General features: G+C 44.9%; 1 protein-coding gene across 5 annotated transcripts in view; it reads right to left on the minus strand.

Moving 5' to 3' along the window:
* The window catches only part of DNAH11 (dynein axonemal heavy chain 11), a 302,981-nt gene that overhangs the window by 15,214 nt on the left and 264,738 nt on the right, over positions 1-23,029 (minus strand). For 4 of the 5 annotated variants that reach the window (XM_066354493.1, XM_066354491.1, XM_066354490.1 and 1 more), the window contains exons 68-75: positions 22,327-22,467; positions 18,454-18,624; positions 15,031-15,153; positions 13,100-13,293; positions 11,755-11,903; positions 10,761-10,888; positions 6,051-6,278; positions 4,081-4,272 (exon numbers count right to left, since the gene is read on the minus strand). In XM_066354493.1, coding sequence (XP_066210590.1) covers positions 4,081-4,272; positions 6,051-6,278; positions 10,761-10,888; positions 11,755-11,903; positions 13,100-13,293; positions 15,031-15,153; positions 18,454-18,624; positions 22,327-22,467 — 1,326 coding nt within the window. Of the gene's footprint in view, positions 1-4,080; positions 4,273-6,050; positions 6,279-10,760; positions 10,889-11,754; positions 11,904-13,099; positions 13,294-15,030; positions 15,154-18,453; positions 18,625-22,326; positions 22,468-23,029 lie in introns of those variants that run through there. The other variant, XM_066354492.1, reaches the window with a different exon arrangement.

The following is a 23,029-nucleotide window of genomic DNA, read 5'->3' on the forward strand; positions in this document are numbered from 1 at the left end:
GCGTGCTCTCTCTCTCTCTGAACCGCGTGCTCTCTCTCTGAACCGCGTGCTCTCTCTCTCTCTGAACCGCGTGCTCTCTCTCTCTCTGAACCGCGTGCTCTCTCTCTCTCTGAACCGCGTGCTCTCTCTCTCTCTGAACCGCGTGCTCTCTCTCTGAACCGCGTGTTCTCTCTCTCTCTGAACCGCGTGCTCTCTCTCTGAACCGCGTGCTCTCTCTCTCTCTGAACCGCGTGCTCTCTCTCTCTCTGAACCGCGTGCTCTCTCTCTGAACCGCGTGCTCTCTCTCTCTCTGAACCGCGTGCTCTCTCTCTCTCTGAACCGCGTGCTCTCTCTCTCTCTGAACCGCGTGCTCTCTCTCTGAACCGCGTGCTCTCTCTCTCTCTGAACCGCGTGCTCTCTCTCTCTCTGAACCGCGTGCTCTCTCTCTCTCTGAACCGCGTGCTCTCTCTCTGAACCGCGTGTTCTCTCTCTCTCTGAACCGCGTGCTCTCTCTCTGAACCGCGTGCTCTCTCTCTCTCTGAACCGCGTGCTCTCTCTCTCTCTGAACCGCGTGCTCTCTCTCTCTCTGAACCGCGTGCTCTCTCTCTGAACCGCGTGTTCTCTCTCTCTCTGAACCGCGTGCTCTCTCTCTGAACCGCGTGCTCTCTCTCTCTGAACCGCGTGTTCTCTCTCTCTCTGAACCGCGTGTTCTCTCTCTCTCTGAACCGCGTGCTCTCTCTCTGAACCGCGTGCTCTCTCTCTCTCTGAACCGCATGCTCTCTCTCTCTCTGAACCGCGTGCTCTCTCTCTCTCTGAACCGCGTGCTCTCTCTCTCTCTGAACCGCGTGCTCTCTCTCTCTCTGAACCGCGTGCTCTCTCTCTGAACCGCGTGTTCTCTCTCTCTCTGAACCGCGTGCTCTCTCTCTCTCTGAACCGCGTGCTCTCTCTCTCTCTGAACCGCGTGCTCTCTCTCTGAACCGCGTGTTCTCTCTCTCTCTGAACCGCGTGCTCTCTCTCTGAACCGCGTGTTCTCTCTCTCTCTGAACCGCGTGTTCTCTCTCTCTCTGAACCGCGTGCTCTCTCTCTGAACCGCGTGCTCTCTCTCTCTCTGAACCGCATGCTCTCTCTCTCTCTGAACCGCGTGCTCTCTCTCTCTCTGAACCGCGTGCTCTCTCTCTCTCTGAACCGCGTGCTCTCTCTCTCTCTGAACCGCGTGCTCTCTCTCTGAACCGCGTGCTCTCTCTCTCTCTGAACCGCGTGCTCTCTCTCTCTCTGAACCGCGTGCTCTCTCTCTCTCTGAACCGCGTGCTCTCTCTCTGAACCGCGTGTTCTCTCTCTCTCTGAACCGCATGCTCTCTCTCTGAACCGCGTGTTCTCTCTCTCTCTGAACCGCGTGTTCTCTCTCTCTCTGAACCGCGTGCTCTCTCTCTCTCTGAACCGCGTGCTCTCTCTCTGAACCGCGTGTTCTCTCTCTCTCTGAACCGCGTGTTCTCTCTCTCTCTGAACCGCGTGCTCTCTCTCTGAACCGCGTGCTCTCTCTCTCTCTGAACCGCGTGCTCTCTCTCTCTCTGAACTGCGTGCTCTCTCTCTCTCTGAACCGCGTGCTCTCTCTTTCTGAACCGCGTGCTCTCTCTCTGAACCGCGTGCTCTCTCTCTGAACCGCGTGCTCTCTCTTTCTGAACCGCGTGCTCTCTCTGAACCGCGTGCTCTCTCTGAACCGCGTGCTCTCTCTCTGAACCGCGTGCTCTCTCTTTCTGAACCGCGTGCTCTCTCTGAACCGCGTGCTCTCTCTCTCTCTGAACCGCGTGCTCTCTCTCTCTCTGAACCGCGTGCTCTCTCTTTCTGAACCGTGTGCTCTCTCTCTCTCTGAACCGCGTGCTCTCTCTTTCTGAACTGCGTGCTCTCTCTCTGAACTGCGTGCTCTCTCTCTCTCTGAACCGCGTGCTCTCTCTCTCTCAACCATGTGCTCTCTCTGAACCACCCCAGTGGACTCCCTTCCATAGAGCTGAGATGGGTGAAAAGCACAGACTTCTCAATTTTATTTCTCTTTCTGATTACATTTACTTCATGGCTGCTATACAGCCGATGTGCGTCTCCCTCAAGATTTTAATCAGCTGGGGGGGGGGGGGATCTGTCCTTTCACATCACCAATTCTCTTTCTCCAAATCCTGATCTATTTTTTACAGATACCTTCATGAAAGGGCCATTCTGTACAACAAAACTGTGTGCACAGGTTAACGTAATTCACCAGTCCTCGTAACTTGCTTTGTGATGTGCTGCAAATGACTCAGGTCAAGACACCCGAGAGAGAAGCGAGTGTGTGAAAGCCTGAGGCCGTGCGGACCTGGGACCCCAGGGGGAGACGCGGCGTGACTGACACAGCCGCAGGTGCTGCCCGGTCTCAGGGTGTGAGCACTGGAGAAACGCATGGCCCCCCCCCCTTCTCCCCTTCATTTCTATCACAGTGTGTACAAGACACAGCTGGAACAGCATGAACGCTGGTCAACCTCACGGGGCAGTTACGCAGGACTTGAATAAAAGCCGTCCATTTCATTTTCTACGTGGAACTATCCCAATAATCAATTCTATGTGCAATCTTTAAAACTAAACATGCTAAGATCAACAGAAAATATTAGTTATTAGAAGGGTCAAAATGTGCTCAAGGTACATATGCAGATTTTTAAATTTCAAAGATAAAAAATAATAGATATGGACTGTTGATCCTCATGTATACTAAGGCCATTATTTTGAATACCACTTACTCAAAACATGTGTCTTGGGAGAACATACCCATATTATGTTTCAAGTGTATATGTTCTGATAGCAGTCAAATCATCTTCAAAGCTTAAGAAAACTTTGATAAAAAAAATTATAACAATGAGCCCTGGCCGGTTGGCTCAGTGGTAGAGCACTGGCCCAGTGTGTGGGTGTCCCAGGTTCGATTCCCGGGAAGGGCACACAGGAGAAGCACCCATCTGCTTCTTCACCCCTTCCCATCTCGCTTCTCTCTCTCTCCTCCTCCTCCCCTCCTGCAGCCATGGCTCGATTAGAGTGAGTTGGCCCTGGGTGCTGAGGATGGCTCCATGGCCTCCGCCTCAGGCACTAAAAAATGGCTCTGGTTGCAACAGAGCAATGGCCTCAGATGGGCAGAGCATTGCTCCCGAGTGGGCATGCCGGGTAGATCCCTGTCAGGGTGCGTGCGGGAGTCTGTCTCTGCCTCCCCTCCTTTCGCTAAATAAAATATACATATAAAACAAGGGTAACCAAAAGAACATGCAAAATGGATGGACTGTTTCTAAAGGTCCTTTGTAGACAGTGTGGCCTCGAGCATAACACCTGGTTGGTTTTGACAAATATATCTCAAGTTTAACTTAATGGGAAAAGTGTCGCCTCTGAGGACTACGCCAGGAAACCCTTACGAACGGCTCCATTTTGAAATCCAGTCATTGGGTTTACAAGAGTTTGCACAAATGTTCTTGATGAAGCATTGCCATCCCCATCTGTAAGAACACATTTTAGCTGCGAAATAAAATCATTCATCTACCTTTAACTTCAAATCAAGGGGAACATTACCGAGAAAGTCACAACAAGGTGGCATCCTTAATACATAATAATGACATATGCAGGAAATGCACCATTATTTATACTGGTGACGCGCTGTAAATTGCTTCCATCATCACGACTAATTGTAGTGATTATTAATGCAGTGTTATGAACTGTCAGAATGGCGGTATGTAATTACATTTGTGCAAATGCTTCATTACCTGCCTAATGAATCTGGCATCTATGCCCATGTAAACCACTGTTTTTGTTAACATAATGAAGGACATTTTTTTATTTTATTTATTTATTTATTTTTTGTGCGCGAAGCTGCTGATGTAGACCTGGTCTGACCTACCTTACAAAAGCTCGAGCATCCGCTGCTAGCAAACCTTTGATCTGGTTTATTTTCACACTTGGCAGAAGATACACACACAGGGTGGCAGCCGTTTCAACAATAGCTTCCAAAGAGAAACTACGGTCCGTTTTGACGGAGCCCAAGGACCGACGGATTCAGGCCACTCCTCGGAAGAGGGGATCTGACTGACCACTGGCACTTACGTCAGGGTTGGCCTCTAAGTGGTTGTAGAGGACGTTGGCGCAGATGGCGAGGTCCCCGAGACTGAAGGGATAGGGGCGGCTCCAGCCCCGCGGGCCGAACCTCCGTCTCCCGACTACGCAGGCGTGGAAGTAACACAGAGCGAACAGGATGCTCTTAAACTCGTGCTCCTTGGAGCACATTTCGAGTGTATCCTGGGAGGAAAGAAAAACGGTTTCATTATCCAGCTGTATGGTGTCCGAGGGCAAGGGTCTGAGTCTTCAATAACCCTGTAGAGGCCGCTGAGGGAGATTTAGAATAGAGAGCACACACAGCTCTCCTACGAGAGCTTCGTAAGAGACTGTGTGGCGCTGGCCGGTCTGCTGATTTAAGAGGAACGCTTCTATTTTTGCCTTAGTTATTCTTCTAAGTGCACTAGAAAAATGAGACGATTCATTCTGACCAGTAGTAACGCTGCTGGACGTTCTCTCCCCCTGCATAATCGTCCTTGTAAAAGCTGGATAACGTAAGGACACTGTCTTAGTTTCATCACTGTAGCCAAATATTATTGAACCCCCAGATACCATCTGCCCCTGGTTTCCTAGTGATACAGACTACCTGGGCACACGGCCACCCATTTCCTGGCCATCCCTGAAGCCAGATGCACTACATAACCAAAGTCTTTGTGAATAGAATTTGAGCAGAGTGACTGTGTCTAACTTAGTCCTTTACCTAAAAGTAAATTGCTGTGCCCTGGTCATCGCTCTTTTCCTTTTGCTGTGGGCGATGACGACTGGACACTGTAAAGCCACAGCGAGGGACAGCAGAGCACCCATCAGCGCGGGGCTGTGGCTGATCCCACGGAACAGAGCTGCCAATTAGATATGAGAGAAATCACCTTGTTTGAATCCCTATAATTTTGTGCTGACCCTTAACTAACACAGTCACCGCACGAATGTTTCCTTCCAGTGAACTGGAGGTCAGATTCACTGTTGGCATGATAGAATGGCATGTGGACGGTTAAAAAAAATAGATGCCCTGTAGACTAGATCAGTAAAAATTAAAAAAAAAAAAAAAAAAAAAATGCAGAAGGAAAGTTGAGTCATGATATGGTCCTAGCACCAATAGCCATAAAATTAAAAGGAAAAAAAAAAATCCATCTGATCTACGGATTAAAGGTCATACTTTGCCCAACTTCAGACTTGGAAATTCTGTGAGACAAACGAGAAAGATGGACGGCTTCTCAGCTGAGGTTGGGCAGCAGCAGAAGGGAAGGCCAGATCTGCACCTCACCTTCCTGCCTTGTCCTTTAAAATGGTCAAAGTACAGCTAGTCAATGTTTAAAACTGATCTGACAACTTGGGCCACCTGCAAAGAGACTTAGTATCCTTAGGGTGGGGTTCACAGCTGGTTTTCCCGGGGACTTCTGGTAAAAATGGAAACCGAGACTAGGTTTGTTCTCTGGTCCAGGACCAGAAGAGCTTTTTATCATAGTTCCTTCCTATATCCCTTTCATCAGAATCCAGGGCTGCCACCAAATACAGTTCTAGTATGGGCCGGGCCACATACAGTGTGGACCCAACTAAATCACTAGGCAATTTCTACATCACTTACGGGTTTGGAAACACAGCCTTAAAAATACCTTTTCTACAACTAAACATCAAATAAAAGTGCCTTCTGTTTACATAATCCACTGTGTGTTTTTTTTATATAGGCTTCAAATTACTCATTATTTAAGTAGTTAAGGTAGTCTTCAAAACTATATTCTAAGGTAGCTAATTATTATAATTTCTTCATAGTGCTGGTTTGGGCATGGCTCAGAAGAAGTACTAAAGTTAAACGCACACGCATGCACGCACGCACACACTCGTGCACACACACGTCAAGATTTCACATCACCCCCCTGAACAAGTTACACGAGTAGATGACAATTCCCCAGTCCTGTGAGAATTGCTGACCGGAGTGGCAGACCCGGCTCCTTCTATCTTCCTACCTGATCGAAGCTGTAGAGAGCGGCATGTAAGTTGGCCAGCATTCCTGTGGGGGGTTCATTAGTGATCTTAATGGAATTTTCCAGGAGTCCCTGAGGGATGAGATGTTCACTCGGTGTAGCTGCAGTCTCGGCACTCATGAAAACCCTATAATCTCTGTGACTTTCTTGGCTGAATCTTTCAAGGAGTTTCTCTAAGGTTCCCAGCCACTTGGCTACCAAATGGACATTCTGAAAGATAGTTAGGACTTACAATTACTGTGAAACTCAAGTAAATTACTTAAATTATAGGATTATAACATCTTCCTATACATCAATGTGTTGAGAACTCAGAGAACCATGATGAATGTCCCTTTATCATTATGTTAGGAGAACAAAACAAAATAGCATTAAACAGCGAGCTCACGAAGTACTCCGGTTCACCACAGACTGTCTTTGTAAACCCAAATCTCCCTCCAACACACTAATCTATTTCTAACATCCATCACTTCTGAGATGCAGCAGCCTGATACTCTTCTTTGCTATAGTTCCCACTCAATTACCGAGACTGGCATGGCTTAGTTTAATCAAGAAAAACGGAAGGCCAGAAATGTACCCCATCACCCACTTCATTATTTCTTTTTTTTTTTTTTTTTTAAATAAATTTTTATTAATGGTAATGGGATGACATTAATAAATCAGGGTACATATATTCAAAGAAAACATGTCTATGTTACCTTGTCATTAAATTATGTTGCATACCCCTCGCCCAAAGTCAGATTGTCCTTCGCCACCCTCTATCTAGTTCTCTGTGCCCCTCCCCCTCCCCCTAACTCTCCCCCTGTCCTCCCTCCCCCCACCCCTGGTAACCACCACACACTTGTCCATGTCTCTTAGTCTCATTTTTATGTTCCACCAATGTATGGAATCATGTAGTTCTTGTTTTTTTCTGATTTACTTATTTCACTCCTTATAATGTTATCAAGATCCCACCATTTTGCTGTAAATGATCTGATGTCATCATTTCTTATGGCTGAGTAGTATTCCATAGTGTATATGTGCCACATCTTCTTTATCCAGTCTTCTATTGAAGGGCTTTTTGGTTGTTTCCATGTCTTGGCCACTGTGAACAGTGCTGCAATGAACATGGGGCTACATGTGTCTTCACGTATCAATGTTTCTGAGGTTTTGGGGTATATACCCAGTAGAGGGATTGCTGGGTCATAAGGTAGTTCTATTTGCAGTTTTTTGAGGAACCACCATACTTTCCTCCATAATGGTTGTACTACTTTACAGTCCCACCAACAGTGAATGAGGGTTCCTTTTTCTCCACAGCCTCTCCAACATTTGCTATTACCCGTCTTGTTGATAATAGCTAATCTAACAGGGGTGAGGTGGTATCTCATTGTAGTTTTGATTTGCATTTCCCTAATAACTACCACTTCATTATTTCAAATGGAAACTTTTTCTACTCCAGCTCCTACTCATTTGAATAGGAACTCAAAAGGATGTGAAGGATGAAAGGCTAGCTGAAAAAGCGGCCAATCCCTGTTACCATCTTGTTTTTCTTAAACCCTAGAGCTGTCAGAAATCACAAAAAAAAATAATGTTGCCACTATCACTCTTTGACTTTCAGTTTTATGATTCTAGCCTCCAAAGCTATTACAAAGTAGACTTTTGTTGATTAAGCAACCCAATCTGTGATACTCTGGTGTGGTGAGCCTAGCAAATTTACACATTAGGTGAGAGCTCTAAGTTTCCTCACCTGCATGCTTGCTACTAGGTTATAACAAGGGTATTTCTCACACCTAACTGTGCAACTCTGTAGCAAGCAGGACCAAAAACAAGGAAACTCGTTTTGCAAGCTCAAATACAGGGGTGGGCAAAAGTAGGTTTACAGTTATGAGTATCCGAAACACAGAGTTTATTCTTGTGTTACTTACTACTCATTGTATCACTTGCATTACAATTGTAAAACCTACTTTTGCCCATTCCTTATACCCTAATTCTCTACCTCATGGACTATAACAATCTCTTACTTCTAAAGTTTATCTGAAACATATGTAAACATATTGTAGGCCAGGATGCTGTTGTCAGGGGCCAGAAACACCTCCCAGGTAGCCACCATTGAACACAGGCCCGCTTGGGCTCCAGCCTGGGAACTATCGTGAGGGTCGGGCTTTGGGACTGGTGAGAGACTTGTGCCTACGTCCAAGGGCAGCAAGGCCTGTGCAAACTTTTAGCCAACCCACATATATTGAAAACCACCCATTTTTTGCCCATGGAAAAAAATAATTTTTTTTCTTTTTTTTTTTTTTTTGAAGCTGGAAACGGGGAGAGACAGTCAGACAGACTCCCGCATGCACCCGACCGGGATCCACCCGGCACGCCCACCAGGGGCAACGCTCTGCCCACCAGGGGGCGATGCTCTGCCCATCCTGGGCGTCGCCATGTTGCGACCAGAGCCACTCTAGCGCCTGGGGCAGAGGCCAAGGAGCCATCCCCAGCGCCCGGGCCATCTTTGCTCCAATGGAGCCTCGGCTGTGGGAGGGGAAGAGAGAGACAGAGAGGAAGGGGGGGGGGTGGAGAAGCAAATGGGCGCTTCTCCTATGTGCCCTGGCCAGGAATCGAACCCGGGTCCTCCGCACGCTAGGCCGACGCTCTACCGCTGAGCCAACCGGCCAGGGCGAGAACTCTTAGAGACCTCTTTCCTTTGAGGGAAGATCCCAGCATCTACAGAACTGTGGGAGTAACTATCTCCGCAAAAAGACCCACCCTCCATTGTTACCTGTCTGACCCCAGGAAGCCCAGAAGGAGACCCTGGTCATCCCAAATAACCTTACTGACGTCTCACCTGAGGCTGCAGGCATTCCTCTCCCAGAAGGTTATGTTCTGCTTGAACTCTCCCACGAATCTCATTTTATTTCAAGCAGAAATGCAAAATGCATGCACCCCAGATACTGGAGACACTAAGGCAAGGCCACGTCCTATTTCGGCATGAGGGTGGCAGCGTGGGCTGGTGGGAAAATGTCACTTGCTGCCAAACAAACAAGTATCAGCTCTGCCACTCTCCAGCTCTGTGGCCTTGAGGCTCGCCAGACCCCTCTGAGGGTCCCTTGTCTCATCTTTATAATGGGGGTGATATCATCTCCCCGTACAGCTCTGCTGTATGATTGAGACCGTGTACCCTGAGGTTAGCCTAGTCAAGAGTCTGGCACACACACGAGAGCCTTTGGGATCAGTGTACAGCAGATCAAATGGCCATGCCCAGGCCCACAGGGACCGCCAGCATGTCATCCTGCAGAGGAGTCGGTCAGTCGGGCTCCCAGGAGCCCCGAAAGCTGGGTGGGGCTCCATCGATGGCTGCGTCCTTGCTCCAGTCCCCAGCCAAGGGAGTCCTGGAGCACACGGGCTGTATGTAGACTCACAGACCCAAAGAACACTAGCCTGAAGTCGGAGAAAGAGGCTATCTACCCTAATCCTCTTAATTTAGAAAGGGAATGTTTCGCACTAGTTGGGGGCACAGTTGTATGGGATAATATATATATTACTCACAATATTATTCACAAAAATTAGGGGATATCTGATAGCTTCATGTTCATTTTGAAATATCCCCTAATTTTTGTGAGCAGCTTTAAAGCAAGATGCAAAGGAGAGACATTATGACAGTGGTGTTGATGATGTTGATACAAGTCTGTCCTCAAGCACCACCGGAGTGTTCCGGAGATCTCTATGTCAGGAGAATGACAGGGCTCCCTCTAATATTTTTAATTTTAAAGCACAATGCCTAGAACAGGGGTCCCCAAACTACGGCCCACGGGCCGCATGCGGCCCCCCGAGGCCATTTATCCGGCCCCCGCTGCACTTCCAGAAGGGGCACCTCTTTCATTGGTGGTCAGTGAGAGGAGCATAGTTCCCATTGAAATACTGGTCAGTTTGTTGATTTAAATTTACTTGTTCTTTATTTTAAATATTGTATTTGTTCCCGTTTTGTTTTTTTACTTTTAAATAAGATATGTGCAGTGTGCATAGGGATTTGTTCATAGTTTTTTTTATAGTCCAGCCCTCCAACGGTCTGAGGGACAGTGAACTGGCCCCCTGTGTAAAAAGTTTGGGGACCCCTGGCCTAGAAAATCTCTGAAAAAATAATAACCATCCTTGTTCGCAGACCCCTAAGCACCTTTGGAGGTGTCATGAATGCTGAGAAAATCCATGAATTGTGGATTTTCTCCAAATCACCATGAATTGTGAGAATGGATTGTTCCTGTTGGGCTGGGCAGTCCCCTGTATTCATACGCAGTGTGTCCCATGAAAACGTAATACTGCCTGACCAGGTGATGGCACAGTGGATAGTTTGACTGGGATGCAGAGGACCCAGGTTCAAAACCCTGAGGTCACCTGGCTTGAGTGTGGGCTCACTGGCTTGAACACAGTGTCAGATATGACCTCATGGTTGTTGGCTTGAGCCCAAAGGTCGCTGGCTTGAAGCCCAAGGTCGTTATCTTGAGGCTCAAGGTCACTGGCTTGAGCAAGGGGTCACTCGGTCTGCAGTAGCGCCCCAGTCAAGGCACATATGTGAAAGTGATCAATGAACAATTAAGGAGACTAAGGAGCCCCAACGAAGAATTGATGCATCTCATCTCTCTCCCTTCCTGTCTGTCTGTCCCTATCTGTCCCTCTCTCTGTCTGTCTTTGTCATAAAAAAGAAAGAAAGAAAGAAAACGTAATAGTTACTTGGAGTATGACCCAGTGTCCTCCTCGGGAAGCCGTCTTCAGCGCTGCTTCTGCCACTGTCTCCTGACCTTGTCCTAAACACACGTTGTGCAGTTTTCCCGAGTCAATTGTAAACCCGAGTCTTTTGCCTGTGGGACGATACAACACGGTGAGAAGGTAAAGGTACCAGGCAGCAGTGAGAAGGGGCCGGCACCCTGTGGTCCATTGCCCATCTGTGGTCACCCTGTGACCTTCTAGGTCACCTTCCTGCAGAATCCCCCCCCCCCCTAAACCTCTGTTGTTTCCATAAGCAGCACCTCCACCTCCCAGCAGCTGCCTCCTCGCAAGCCTTGGCGGGGCTGGTGGAAAATCAGCTCCTCTGGTTTTACGGTAATAAAGCTTTTGACATTTTGATAGATGGCAGGCATTGTTACTGAGCTTTATAAACTCTTGCAGGAGTAGTAAAGCGTTTCCCTCATAAAAAAAAGGAGCAACATGTGGTGGGTATCACATCGTTTTTTTGAAGGGACAGGCTCGTTGGGTAAATGCGGGCACCCGCTCACTTCGCGAGCCGCACTTGAATGGAGCGCAGTCAGGTCGCAGCTCTATTAACCTGGTACTCTCCACGCGCACGGGGCGCGGGGAGCAGTAATCCAGAGCATAAAGCGACAGCGCCTCGCACGAATGAATAGGCTTGCTCTAATGACCATTATTTAGTCACAGGGGGCACAAGATTACATGAGCATGGAGGAAATTGCCCTCTGGCCCTCATCGAGTCAAAAGGTGGGAAACGGCATAAAAGAAACTTGCATTATGCCAAGCAGAGGAATGTGCCATTTGAACATTTCTTCAGACTGCGCGGTGTTATTAGTCTAACATTTTCCATACATTCAATCTCCAACAAATGGGAGGAAAAAAAGAAAAGAAACTAAGACAGCTGTAAACTGAAAGGAAGGGTGGGCGGGCTTTGGGAGGTGGGCAGGAGGGCGGGCCCACACCCCGCCTGGCCGCTCACCAAGGATCTCGAGGTCTTGGAGGGCGTCGACCCCGGGAGACAGGATGAAGAACACGGGGGTGGCCGGGCCGCTTTCTTCCAGGGCTTTCCCTAAGTCCAGTCTGGTCCTCTCCACATACTTTGCACCTAGTTTTTCCTCCACGAAATTCCTAGACACAACAACAAGGCCAAGGATGCGATCGGGGCTTGCTTTCGACCTCGCAAAGCTTCACAACTCGGATCAGCTTCAACCACAGGCACAGGAAGAAAGCAAACCACATTTTTTGTTTTGTTTTGTTTTTCTACATGGGATGTTTTGTTAGAAGGACAACAGGAATACGACTAGATTTATGCAGTCCTGTCAGTGAGATCGCTGCCTGCTTTTGAAGCTCTGAAGATCAGAAGCCTACATTCCATTTGGGGGGGGGGGAGCTATTGAGAATATGCCTAGTACCATTAGCTGCCTGCCTATGGCTTTATATTCCCCAAATACCCTGCCAGACCCCCCACCCCATTACTTATTAACAGTTCATTAGATTTGCCACAGTGCAATTTTCCAGCCTGCTGGGCTTCTCATGAATATACAAATGCTTTTTGGGGGTGTTTCTAACACAGGGAAGCTCAATTAAGCAGGGATTATTTCCCAGCAGCACCCGATTTAGCAGAAAGTGAGTAGTAAGTACTGAGCGGAATCAATTTATAAAGCGGGTTCGGCAGGGGCGTCCGCGAAGGGAAAATCGGCTGCGCCAGACAAAGCAGAGGGAAAAAGCCCGATACCCCTGAGGAAAGAGGAGCAGGGCAGGGAAGGAAGTTGCGAACCCTGGTTGGTGAATTCAAATGAGAACATGGCTTCTGTGGATTAAGCAGCATATTACCATTTGGAAGCCAAAAGGGCAGAGAAAAAGGACACTTGAACCGAGATGTAGACAGGGCTTTCTGCTTTTAACAGTGCTGGTTGCAAAGTTATGGGGACAATGCGTGTCACTATGAAAGGAATTCACTTCTGTTTGACATGCAAAATCTTTGGAGCCAAAATGCCACCACAGAATAAAGATGATGGAGATTAACGCTCGGATAATGCGTGTCTCTGACCTCGGAACTTCTGCTGACACCCATCTGTCTTCTTAGACTATTTCTTATCATTTCCCTGTCTCCCCTGCAGATTCAGGAATCAAGCTTCTCAGGAAGAATGTCCTGAGTCGTGTTTAGCAAAATTTAACAACTGGAGTGAGAACATTATCAAAATTCCAGCAGAATCACTTCTCATCAATATGGACCGTAAATACCTCCAGCAGATTCTCCTGGCCCCTCAGACTACGCTTTTTGTATGTTAACTTGCAATTCCTGAAGATGCTCACTGTCCCACCTGAGAGCATATGTCATCCTGTCGGGGCGCACTGCTCTCAAAATGATCAGCTTCTGTATTAAACTTTTCTTCTTCCATTCTTGCGGTAACTTTTCTTTTTCTGGACACTCGGATTCTACCCACTTCCTCCACTGCTTGGCAGATCCTTCCACATCTCGGTCTATGCCTCGAAATTCTTCCATGAGGGCTACTGCCTGTAATACAATAGGAGAACAATTAGGCACAGTTTATCTAAGTCAGTGGTCGGCAAACTCATTAATCAACAGAGCCAAATATCAACAGTACAACGACTGAAATTTCTTTTGAGAGCCAAACTTTTTAAACTTAAACTATATAGGTAGGTACATTCCTTATCGAGGTAGCGCCCGCACGGGGTATTTTGTGGAAGAGCCATACTCAAGGGGCCAAAGAGCTTCCTGTGGCTCGCGAGCCACGGTTTGCCGACCAGGGATCAGCATTTGAGATAAAAGACTGGTGAATGTATCGAGTTATTACAGACAAGTTGTGCTGGGCGGTCTATATTTCCTCTGCAGATTTACTCTGTACCTTTCTTGCCCTGCTACAAGGGTGATCTCGAAGAATGTCTTGGGCTAAGCTCCCTGGCTCCCTTGCTTGGCTGGGTTTGTCCAATAGGTGGCAGTGACAAGAGACAAGAGGGCTGGCAAAGAGAGAGGTCAGGGTGTTTCTTCCCCAGTTCTGCGTCTGTTGTGACACCGTCGGGCATGTCCCTCTTCCGAATGCCACGGCTCCTGTCACTGGCTCTCTCCCATAACTTTCTCAGTCATTTTCGTAACTGCTGCTTCTCTTCCCTTTCCCATCCCTATCCCTGGCTTGCTTATTCTTCTTCCCAAACTATGAAAATATGCTCTACTCTTTGCTAAACATTTTTTAAATCCCTGCTTTCAATGTGCCATCTGTTTTCTACAGAGATCCTGACTAATATGCAATTGATTTAATAATTCTAAATATTTATATAATTCTAAATACATTCTAATTATTTAGCCTGACCAGGCGGTGGCGCAGTAGATAAGAGTGTCAGACTGGGATGCAGGGGACCCAGGTTCGAAACCCTGAGGTCACCAGCTTGAGCGTGGGCTCATATGGTTTGAACAAGGATCACTAGCTCAAGCCCAAGGTCACTAGCTCGAGCAAGGGATCACTCGTTCTGCTGGAGCCCCCCGGTCAAGGCACATATGAGAAAGCAATCAGTGAACAACTAAGGAGCTGCGATGAAGAACTGATGCTTCTCATCTCTCGCCTTTCCTGTCTGCCTGTCCCTACCTGTCCTTCTGTCTGTCTCTCTCTGTCACAAAAAATAAATAAATAAATTCTAATGATTTAGAATTATATATATTTTTACAAAAATCTCAATATACCATAACTATAAGGAGTAATAGTTATTTTTAATGCATAGAAATGGTTCCTTTTTAGAAAAAATGAGTGGGCAAAGCTTAGCATGTGATGAGCGTCTTTAAGGAATTCCAGAGCCTAAGAACAAACACTGAGTAATAAGAGGAAGAAACTAGATAAGGCAGATTCAAAAAATATTCCTTTATATTCCTTGACTTTTTTCAAAGGTCCTAAAGACTATACATATTCATTAACAACTTTCCTACCCATTTTAATAGTCAAAGTTCCTTTACTTCCAAATAAGAAAGCAGTCAATTTAGTTGTATACTTGGAATAAATAAAATATGTATGCCAACACTAACTGAAAATGAATTTTTTAAAAAAGAGCCAAAGAAAAATTAATCAATTTAGTAATATAAAAGATCAATGAAAGAACATTACATTATATAGCATATTTCTACAACTGAAATGATATATATCACTTGGATTTTCAAAACAACATTACTACACTTGAGAAAACTGAGATTTCTCAAGACTTGGAAATAAGACTTGGAAACTGAAAAACTGCGCTCCTAACATACCTTAATGGCACTCCAGGACTGAGAGGTTAGGAAGTCGACAGGACTCGGGTACGTGCGTTCGACTGTGAATCGAAGCAGGAAATCCAATTCAGCAGGGTCTAGCTCTTTCTTTCTCAACAAAATCTTGAGAGTACACAAAATTGGAAAGAGTCATTTGGTTTACTCATCAAAATCACAACACAGGAAGCAGTCGCTACTTAATAGATACAATTAGATAGGCAGAACCAAGTCTTCTGAAAATTCCCGTAGATATGTATCTGTTCTACAGTTGAAACAAGAAATAAGTCATGCCCATGGTCTCAAAATCTTGATCAGAAATCTAACAACAAATAATTATGAAGGCTGGTTGATTCCAATTTTATGCCTATAAGCAACATATTTGAAATATGCTTTCAGATTTGTCTTTTTTTTTTCTTTTTTTTTTTTTCTGAAGCTGGAAACGGAGAGAGACAGTCAGACAGACTCCTGCATGCGCCCGACGGGGATCCACCCGGCACACCCACCAGGGGCGACGCTCTGCCCACCGGGGGGCGATGCTCTGCCCCTCCGGGGCGTCGCTCTACCGTGACCAGAGCCACTTTAGCGCCTGGGGCAGAGGCCAAGGAGCCATCCCCAGCGCCCGGGCCATCTTTGCTCCAATGGAGCCTTGGCTGCGGGAGGGGAAGAGAGAGACAGAGAGGAAGGAGAGGGTCGGGGTGGAGAAGCAAATGGGCGCTTCTCCTATGTGCCCTGGCCGGGAATCGAACCCGGGTCCCCCGCACGCCAGGCCGATGCTCTACTGCTGAGCCAACCGGCCAGGGCCCAGATTTGTCTTTTGCTGTTAGATCAAACTTGCCTTAAAATTTGTTATACAAATTGAGAAAGCCTGAGGTGACAATGGGCTGAATTGGTAAACAGAAGGTAGAGCTAGTACTCTGAGTTAGTCCTGGTGTAGGGATCACATCTAAGACACTATGAGGCTCACATTGCGAACTGGAACAACCTTTAGACATTCTGATTATAGAGTTGGCAAGAAGTCCATAGAGCATTTTTAGGGGCATAAATGAAATATTCACGAAAACCTTACAAAGTTAAAAAAGTAAAATGCTTGAGTTTTAGACTTTTTAAATTCTAGATATTTTCTAAATGCATTATGGGTGGTAGCATCCATGAAAATATTTTATTTCACAGAGTAATTAATTCTTAATTCAATTTAATTTGTTTTCACACACAAGAAATTGTCCACATAATATGAAGGTTTGATAAGCATAGGTTGTCAGGATTTGAGACAGATTATAATTTATCTATGGCTCCCAAGGGGATGTTTTCAACAGATGTGCGTGTCATCTGTTACCATTTCTGGTCCATTACTGTCCATGAGCAATATGTATAAGCATAAAATATTAGCAAAAAAACCCCTAAATAATCTGATTAAAAATGGCTGAAAAACAGAATAGACATTTTTTTCCCAAAGAGGACATACAAATGGCCATCAGGCACATTAAAAGGTGCTCAACATCGCTAGTCAGCAGGGAAGATGCAAATCAAAACCATGATGAGACATCGCCTCACACCTGTTAGGATGGCTGTTGGTAAAAATTACAAGAGATGACAGATGACGGTGAGGATGTGGAGGAAAGGGAACCCTTGGGCACTGTTGGTGGGAAGAAACTGGTGCAGCCACGATGGAAAAAGAGTGGGGAGGTTTCTCAAAAATTATAAACTCAACTACCATATGATCCAGCAATTCTACTTCTGAGTATATAGTCAAAGGAAATAAAATCATTATCTCAAAAAGCTATCTGCACTTCCATGTTTATTGCAGATTAACAATAGCCAAGAACGGAAACAACCTTAAATGCTCATTGATGGAAGAAAGAATAAAGAACATGTGGTCCTTAGATATAATGGAATTTATTCAGCCATGAAAAGGATATCCTGCCATTTGTGACAACATGGATGGACACCGAGGACACCGTGCTAAGTAAAATAGGTCAGACAGAGAAAGACAATTACTGCGTGATCTTTCTTATATGTGGACTCTAAAAGACTGAACTCACAGATACAAAGGACACAATGGCGGTTACCAGATGCGGGAGGTGGGAAGTGGGCAAAATGGGTGAAGGTAGTCTAAAGGTATAAACTTCCAGTTATAAGATAACTAAGAGCCGAGGATGCTATGTACAGCATGGTGAGTACAGTTAACAGTACTGTACTGTACATTTGAACGTTGCTAAGAGAGTAAATCTTAAAAGTTCTCATCACACATGAAAAATTGTAACTATGTGAGGTGAAGGGTGTTAACTAAATTTATTATGGCAATCATTTCATAATATATACATATATTGAATCATGACATTGTACATCTTTAACTAATACAATGTTATATGTTGACTATACCTCAATAAAATTGGGAAAAAATTAAAAACAACAATTTTGTTTTGTAATGCTTTGCTTCTGTTTATCACATACATTATAAAATGCCTACACCCATATATTCTTTTATTTTTTAATTTTTTCATCTATTCTTTTTTTTTTTTTTAAAGATTTTATTTATTGATTTTAGAGTGAGGAGAGAGAGAGAAGGAGAAGAGGGGAGAGTAGGGAGCATCAATTTATAGTAGTTGCTACTTGTATGTGTCTAGACTGGGCAGTCTGGGATTTTAAACTGGGGACCTCAGCATTCCAGGTTGCCACTTTATCCATTGCGCCACCACAGGCCAGGCTCATATATTCTTGTATAACCAAATACTAAAAATAGAAACAGTTGATCGTTATTAACAGAAGGTATTTATAAAATGCCTTCTTTGGGTGAGGTGTTTTTAGAGGACACAAATAGAGAAGACATCATTCATCAAGATATGGACAGACAGCAAAAGTTATACAGTAAACGAACTAATAGAAGGACAACATGCTTATCTCATCTAAAAAGGTGGTTCTCAATGGTTTTTCTTATCACGGTCACCTTCATTTAAACAAAAACTTTTGCAGAAGTCCACATCAAAAAGAGTAACGGGCGGTAGGTCTCATTGAAGGTGGGAGTGTGATATCTGGAGCTCTTTTTACTCATTCATTGTTCTTTCTAAAGGGCTCGTACAAACCCTAACATCTGGATTCATACTTCTGATCTCGAAGAACCCCCCTGGTAGTACCTGGGAAGCTCTGACAGAACCTGAAAGGGTGAGAGAAGGTCTCATCCATCTGTTCTTCGGGGCGACAGCTGATGTGTGGCTTACGTGCCTACCCACCCAAACCAATGCCCCGTGACTGACTAGAAGGTTGTCAAGTGCCCAAGGTCCCTCTGGGAAACTCAAACTCTCCTCATGTCACCAAGGGCTTGCAAAACAAGGTGACTATGTTTCCCTGCAGCAGAAGTAAAGCATCAGTAAACAGAGATGGGCGACTTGGGTTCTGGGGATGCGTTCAAGTGACTGACTTGCTCACCTGAAAAGCCATCTGGGATAGGAAGGTGAGCTTGTCCTTCTCAAACAGTGCCCGGCTGGTGTAGAGGAAGGTGGCGTGGGTGACGCTCTCCAGGAGGACCGAGATACGCCCCTGCGTGTCCTCCACCTTGTCAGCCTGCTCGATGGCTCTGTGGAACAGCATGTTGAAAGCCTGGGGAATTGAAAGTGACTGTTTAAGGGTGGAAACTGGTGCCTGGGTGTCGAGCCAGCCCCAGACGCACTGGGCTACACACAGTTTGAGGTTGACCACAGGGAGAGACCACAGAACAGGATTTTTATGAGGATTATATGAGCTCCAAGAACAGTTCTTGCCCCATGGTAAGAGCTCATTAAATGTTTGCTGTCGTTGCTATTATTATTAACATCATTCCATAAAATCTACCCATAACTCTTCCCTGGACAACTACACAGCACCATCCTCTTTGCATTTCTCTGATAACTGTTGAGCATTTTAAAAATGTGTTTATGGGCGATTCATACGTCTTGGTATAAGACGTGTCTGTTCAAATTTTTCATCTATTTTTTTAATTGGGTTATCTGTCTTATTATTGAGCTGCACATGTTCTTTATATAGTCTGATATAAATTCTGCTAGCTATATGTATTTATTGGAGATGGCTTTTAGTAGTCCACGGCTTGCCTTTTCATTTTCTTAATAATGTCTTTAGAAGACCATAAAATTTTAAATTTATAAGGTTCCATTGATCATTTTCTTTCTATTGTATTTTAAAAAATCTTAACCCAAAGCCCAAAGATTTTTCTCTTACTTTTTTCCTAGAAGTTTTATAGCTTAGTTTATTCATTTTGAGTTAATTGTGTGTACAGTTCAGACCTTTGTTATAAAACTTATCCCTTCCTCACTGAAGTGCTTTGGCATCACTAAAAACAATCAGCTGACCACACATTTGTGGGTCTACTTCTGCACTCTCTACTCTGTTCTGTTAATCTGAGTATGTGTCTGTAGGCCAGTTAGTGTAAGTGTATAATAAGCCTTGAAATCATGGACTTTGTCTCCATGTTTGTTGTTCTTTTTCAGAATTGCTTAGTTATTTTAAATCCTTTGCATTTCTGCACACATTTTAGAATCACCTTAGCCATGTCTTTAGAAAATAAAAGCATTCTGGGATTTTGATAAGAGACTGAATTGAATCTATACATCAATTTGAAAGAGATGTGACATCTTAATAATATTGATTGTTCCGAACCAAATTCGTGGTCTCTCTCTCCATAAGGCCTTTTAAATTTAAATCTCAGAAATGTTTTACTTCTAGTCTGCAAATCTTCTATTTGTTTTGTTAAAATTATCCTCAATGTGTGAAAGCTATTATAAATAGTATTATTTTCCTTGTTCCTCGTGTAGGTAAATACAATGAATTTTTCTATGTTGACTTTATACCCTACAATAGTGCTAAAATCTCACTTCTTAGTCCTAGCAGCTTTTTTTTGTAGATTTCTTATGATTTTCTACATACACAATCAGGTTCTCTGTGGGGAAAAAATAGCTGTTTTTCTTCTTTTTAAATCTTGGTGCCTTTTATTGTACCATGGCGCTGGCTGTAACCTCCAGTGCAGTGTTGAATAGAAGCGCTGAGAGAAGACATCCTTGTCTCGTCTTGTTCTGATCTTAGGGGAAAGCATTCAATTTTTCAACACTGAGTTTATACTCATATTAGCTGTAGATTTTTGTAGCCGCCCCTGACATACTGAGAAGTTACCATCTATTCCTCGTTTGCTCAGAGTTGGTTTTTTTCTTTTTCCAACCAGGTGCTGAAATTTGTCAAGTTCTTTGTCTGCATCCACTGAAATGGTCATTCATATAGGTTTTGTCCTTTATTCTAATATGAAGAATTAACTTATGTTCCTTTGAATGTTTAACCACCATGCGTTCCTGACACAAATTCCTCTTGGGCCTAATATATTGTGTGTGTCTTATTTGTGGCTGGATTCAACTCCCCAAGCTCCTCTGGAGCAGTTCTGCAACAGCGCGCACGGAGGGAGCTGCTCTGTAGTTTTCTTTTCCCGTAATGACGTAGCTGAGTTCTGGTATTTGGGTGATACTGGGCTGATGCTACTGATCTGGTTTTCTTTCTTTTTTATTTTATTTTATTTATTTATTTTTTCTCATTTTTCTGAAGCTGGAAACAGGGAGAGACAGTCAGATAGACTCCCGCATGTGCCTGACCGGGATCCACCCGGCACGCCCACCAGGGGCGATGCTCTGCCCATCCTGGGCGTCGCCATGTTGCGACCAGAGCCACTCTAGCGCCTGAGGCAGAGGCCAAGGAGCCATCCCCAGCGCCCGGGCCATCTTTGCTCCAATGGAGCCTTGGCTGCGGGAGGGGAAGAGAGAGACAGAGAGGAAAGCGCGGCGGAGGGGTGGAGAAGCAAATGGGCGCTTCTCCTGTGTGCCCTGGCCAGGAATCGAACCCGGGTCCTCCGCATGCTAGGCCGATGCTCTACCGCTGAGCCAACTGGCCAGGGCTGATCTGGTTTTCTTATTCTCCTTATACTCTGTGACGGTCCCACAATGCAGCCACACTGTTTCAGTTCCGTATGAGAGCCCGCCTGGTATTCCGGTCTCCCTTCCTCTTCTTTAGTGCCCGTATCCAATCCACCTCCAAGAGCTGGTTCTTCTAGCTTCCAGACCTATCACTGAGTCTTTCGTCATTCCAGTCATCTGCTTGAAACCTCTCTCAATGGCTTCTCTTTGCACACAGGCTAGAATCTACAATCCCCCTAGGAGGGCCTAAGAGGCCACCTAGCATCTAGGCCAAGCGGTTCTCAACCCGTGGGTCGTGACCCCAGCGGGGTCGCCTAAAGCCATCAGAAAATACATAATGCATATCAGGTATTTACATTCCGAATCATAACTGTAGCAAAATTACAGTTATGAAGTAGCCACCAAAATTATTTTTTGGTTTGGGGTCACCGCAACATGAGGAACTGTATTGCGGGGTCACGGCATTAGAAAGGTTGAGAACCACTGATCTAGGCCTTCTCCCTCTCTGAACCCTGTCTCATCACCTTCTCACCGCCTCGTGACCCTCCAGCCACACAGATTCACTCACTATCTGAATTCCCACACTCTTTCATGTCTCACACCTCCTCGTTTTCTCCAAATATCCCACACGGCGAAACCCTGTTTACCCTCCAGGAATCGGCCCTAATGCCTCTCTGTCCACTCACATCTGTTTTGCAAAAAACCGTATATCCCAGTGTGACCAGCACAACATCTGGCATGATGACTGATTTCAATAAACTATTTGTTTAAAAACTGACAGAATGAATGAATATCACCACCCAGAGGCAGACTAGTGCTCAGGAGAGCACAGGCCTTGGAATCGCAGGTTCAAATCCTGGCTCTTTCATTATGAAATGTACAATCCTGGGCAATTTAAAAATCTGAAAATGTTAGTTTTCTTTTTTTTTACATAGGGATAAAATAAGATACTATATTGAGATGTTTGTGGCTCAATAAACAATTGTTCTCATTCTCTCTCCCTCAATACTAAAATAATGTAGGAAATCTCTTTATAAGACCTTCATTTACCCAAAGTAAGTGTAGGAACCTTACAGCAAATTCCCTTCTTTATATACCATAAACTCCCCGAGACTCTGTTTACAAACAAAAACAAATGTATTAGAATACTGCACTGAACTAGCTCAAAGCCTTATTGAAATTATAAATGAACGTAAGAGAATGAGGATGTCTTGGCTTTTTTTTTCTTTTTTCCTCGCTAGATCCTCATGGCTCCTTACTGGGTGCTCTCACTGCTTAAAACTAAATTCTAAACTTCCCAGAAACAAGCTGCACTCCTGCTGTTTAATAGTTTTCTTAGCCTCTTTGTCATTACCTTCAAAGAGAACTGATAGACGGGGTTGATTTTTCTGAGGTCGTTAACAACAAAATACAGAAGAGATGCTCTCGCTGCCACAGGTCTGTAACACTCCCGGGCTTCGTTTATTTTCCTCTCATTTTCTTTAGCTTCCGTCACCTACGGTAGGAATAAACAACATAACTACAGGGGGGTCCTCGTTCCTACGACAGTGCTGTAACCTGAATTTTGGTGTAAGTCGAAACACTACCTGGCCTAAATCCTATCCTGACACAGTGGTAACATCATAATCTAGTATATACAAACACAACTAAGTCCCTGAAAAAGGAACATAAATATACTGTAAAAGAACATAAATATACTGTCCTGTATACACTGTACTGTAGTAACAGAAAAAAATGACCAAAAAATGAGTGTGGAAAAAAAGTACGACGCTAATGGCATCAGCCAAAACCCTCCCGTCTCAATTGTTTTCAGTTTTTATGGGAGTGAGCGCTGTAAACTTGAAACATTGTATGTTGAGGATGTCCCAACCCGAGGACCCCCTGCATTCATATTCTCTTTACTGACTCAAGGGATGGTAGGTACGTATCTGAAGTGAGAAATTATTAGTATCAAAATAGACAACATATGGCATCTATGAGCTTGAGCTGCTCAAAATGACTAAATTCATATTTAAAACAATTTTAATTTTATATCTATTGTGAATATTACAACATTT

Source organism: Saccopteryx leptura, chromosome 12 (assembly GCF_036850995.1).
Source record: "Saccopteryx leptura isolate mSacLep1 chromosome 12, mSacLep1_pri_phased_curated, whole genome shotgun sequence".
Lineage (NCBI taxonomy): Eukaryota > Metazoa > Chordata > Mammalia > Chiroptera > Emballonuridae > Saccopteryx > Saccopteryx leptura.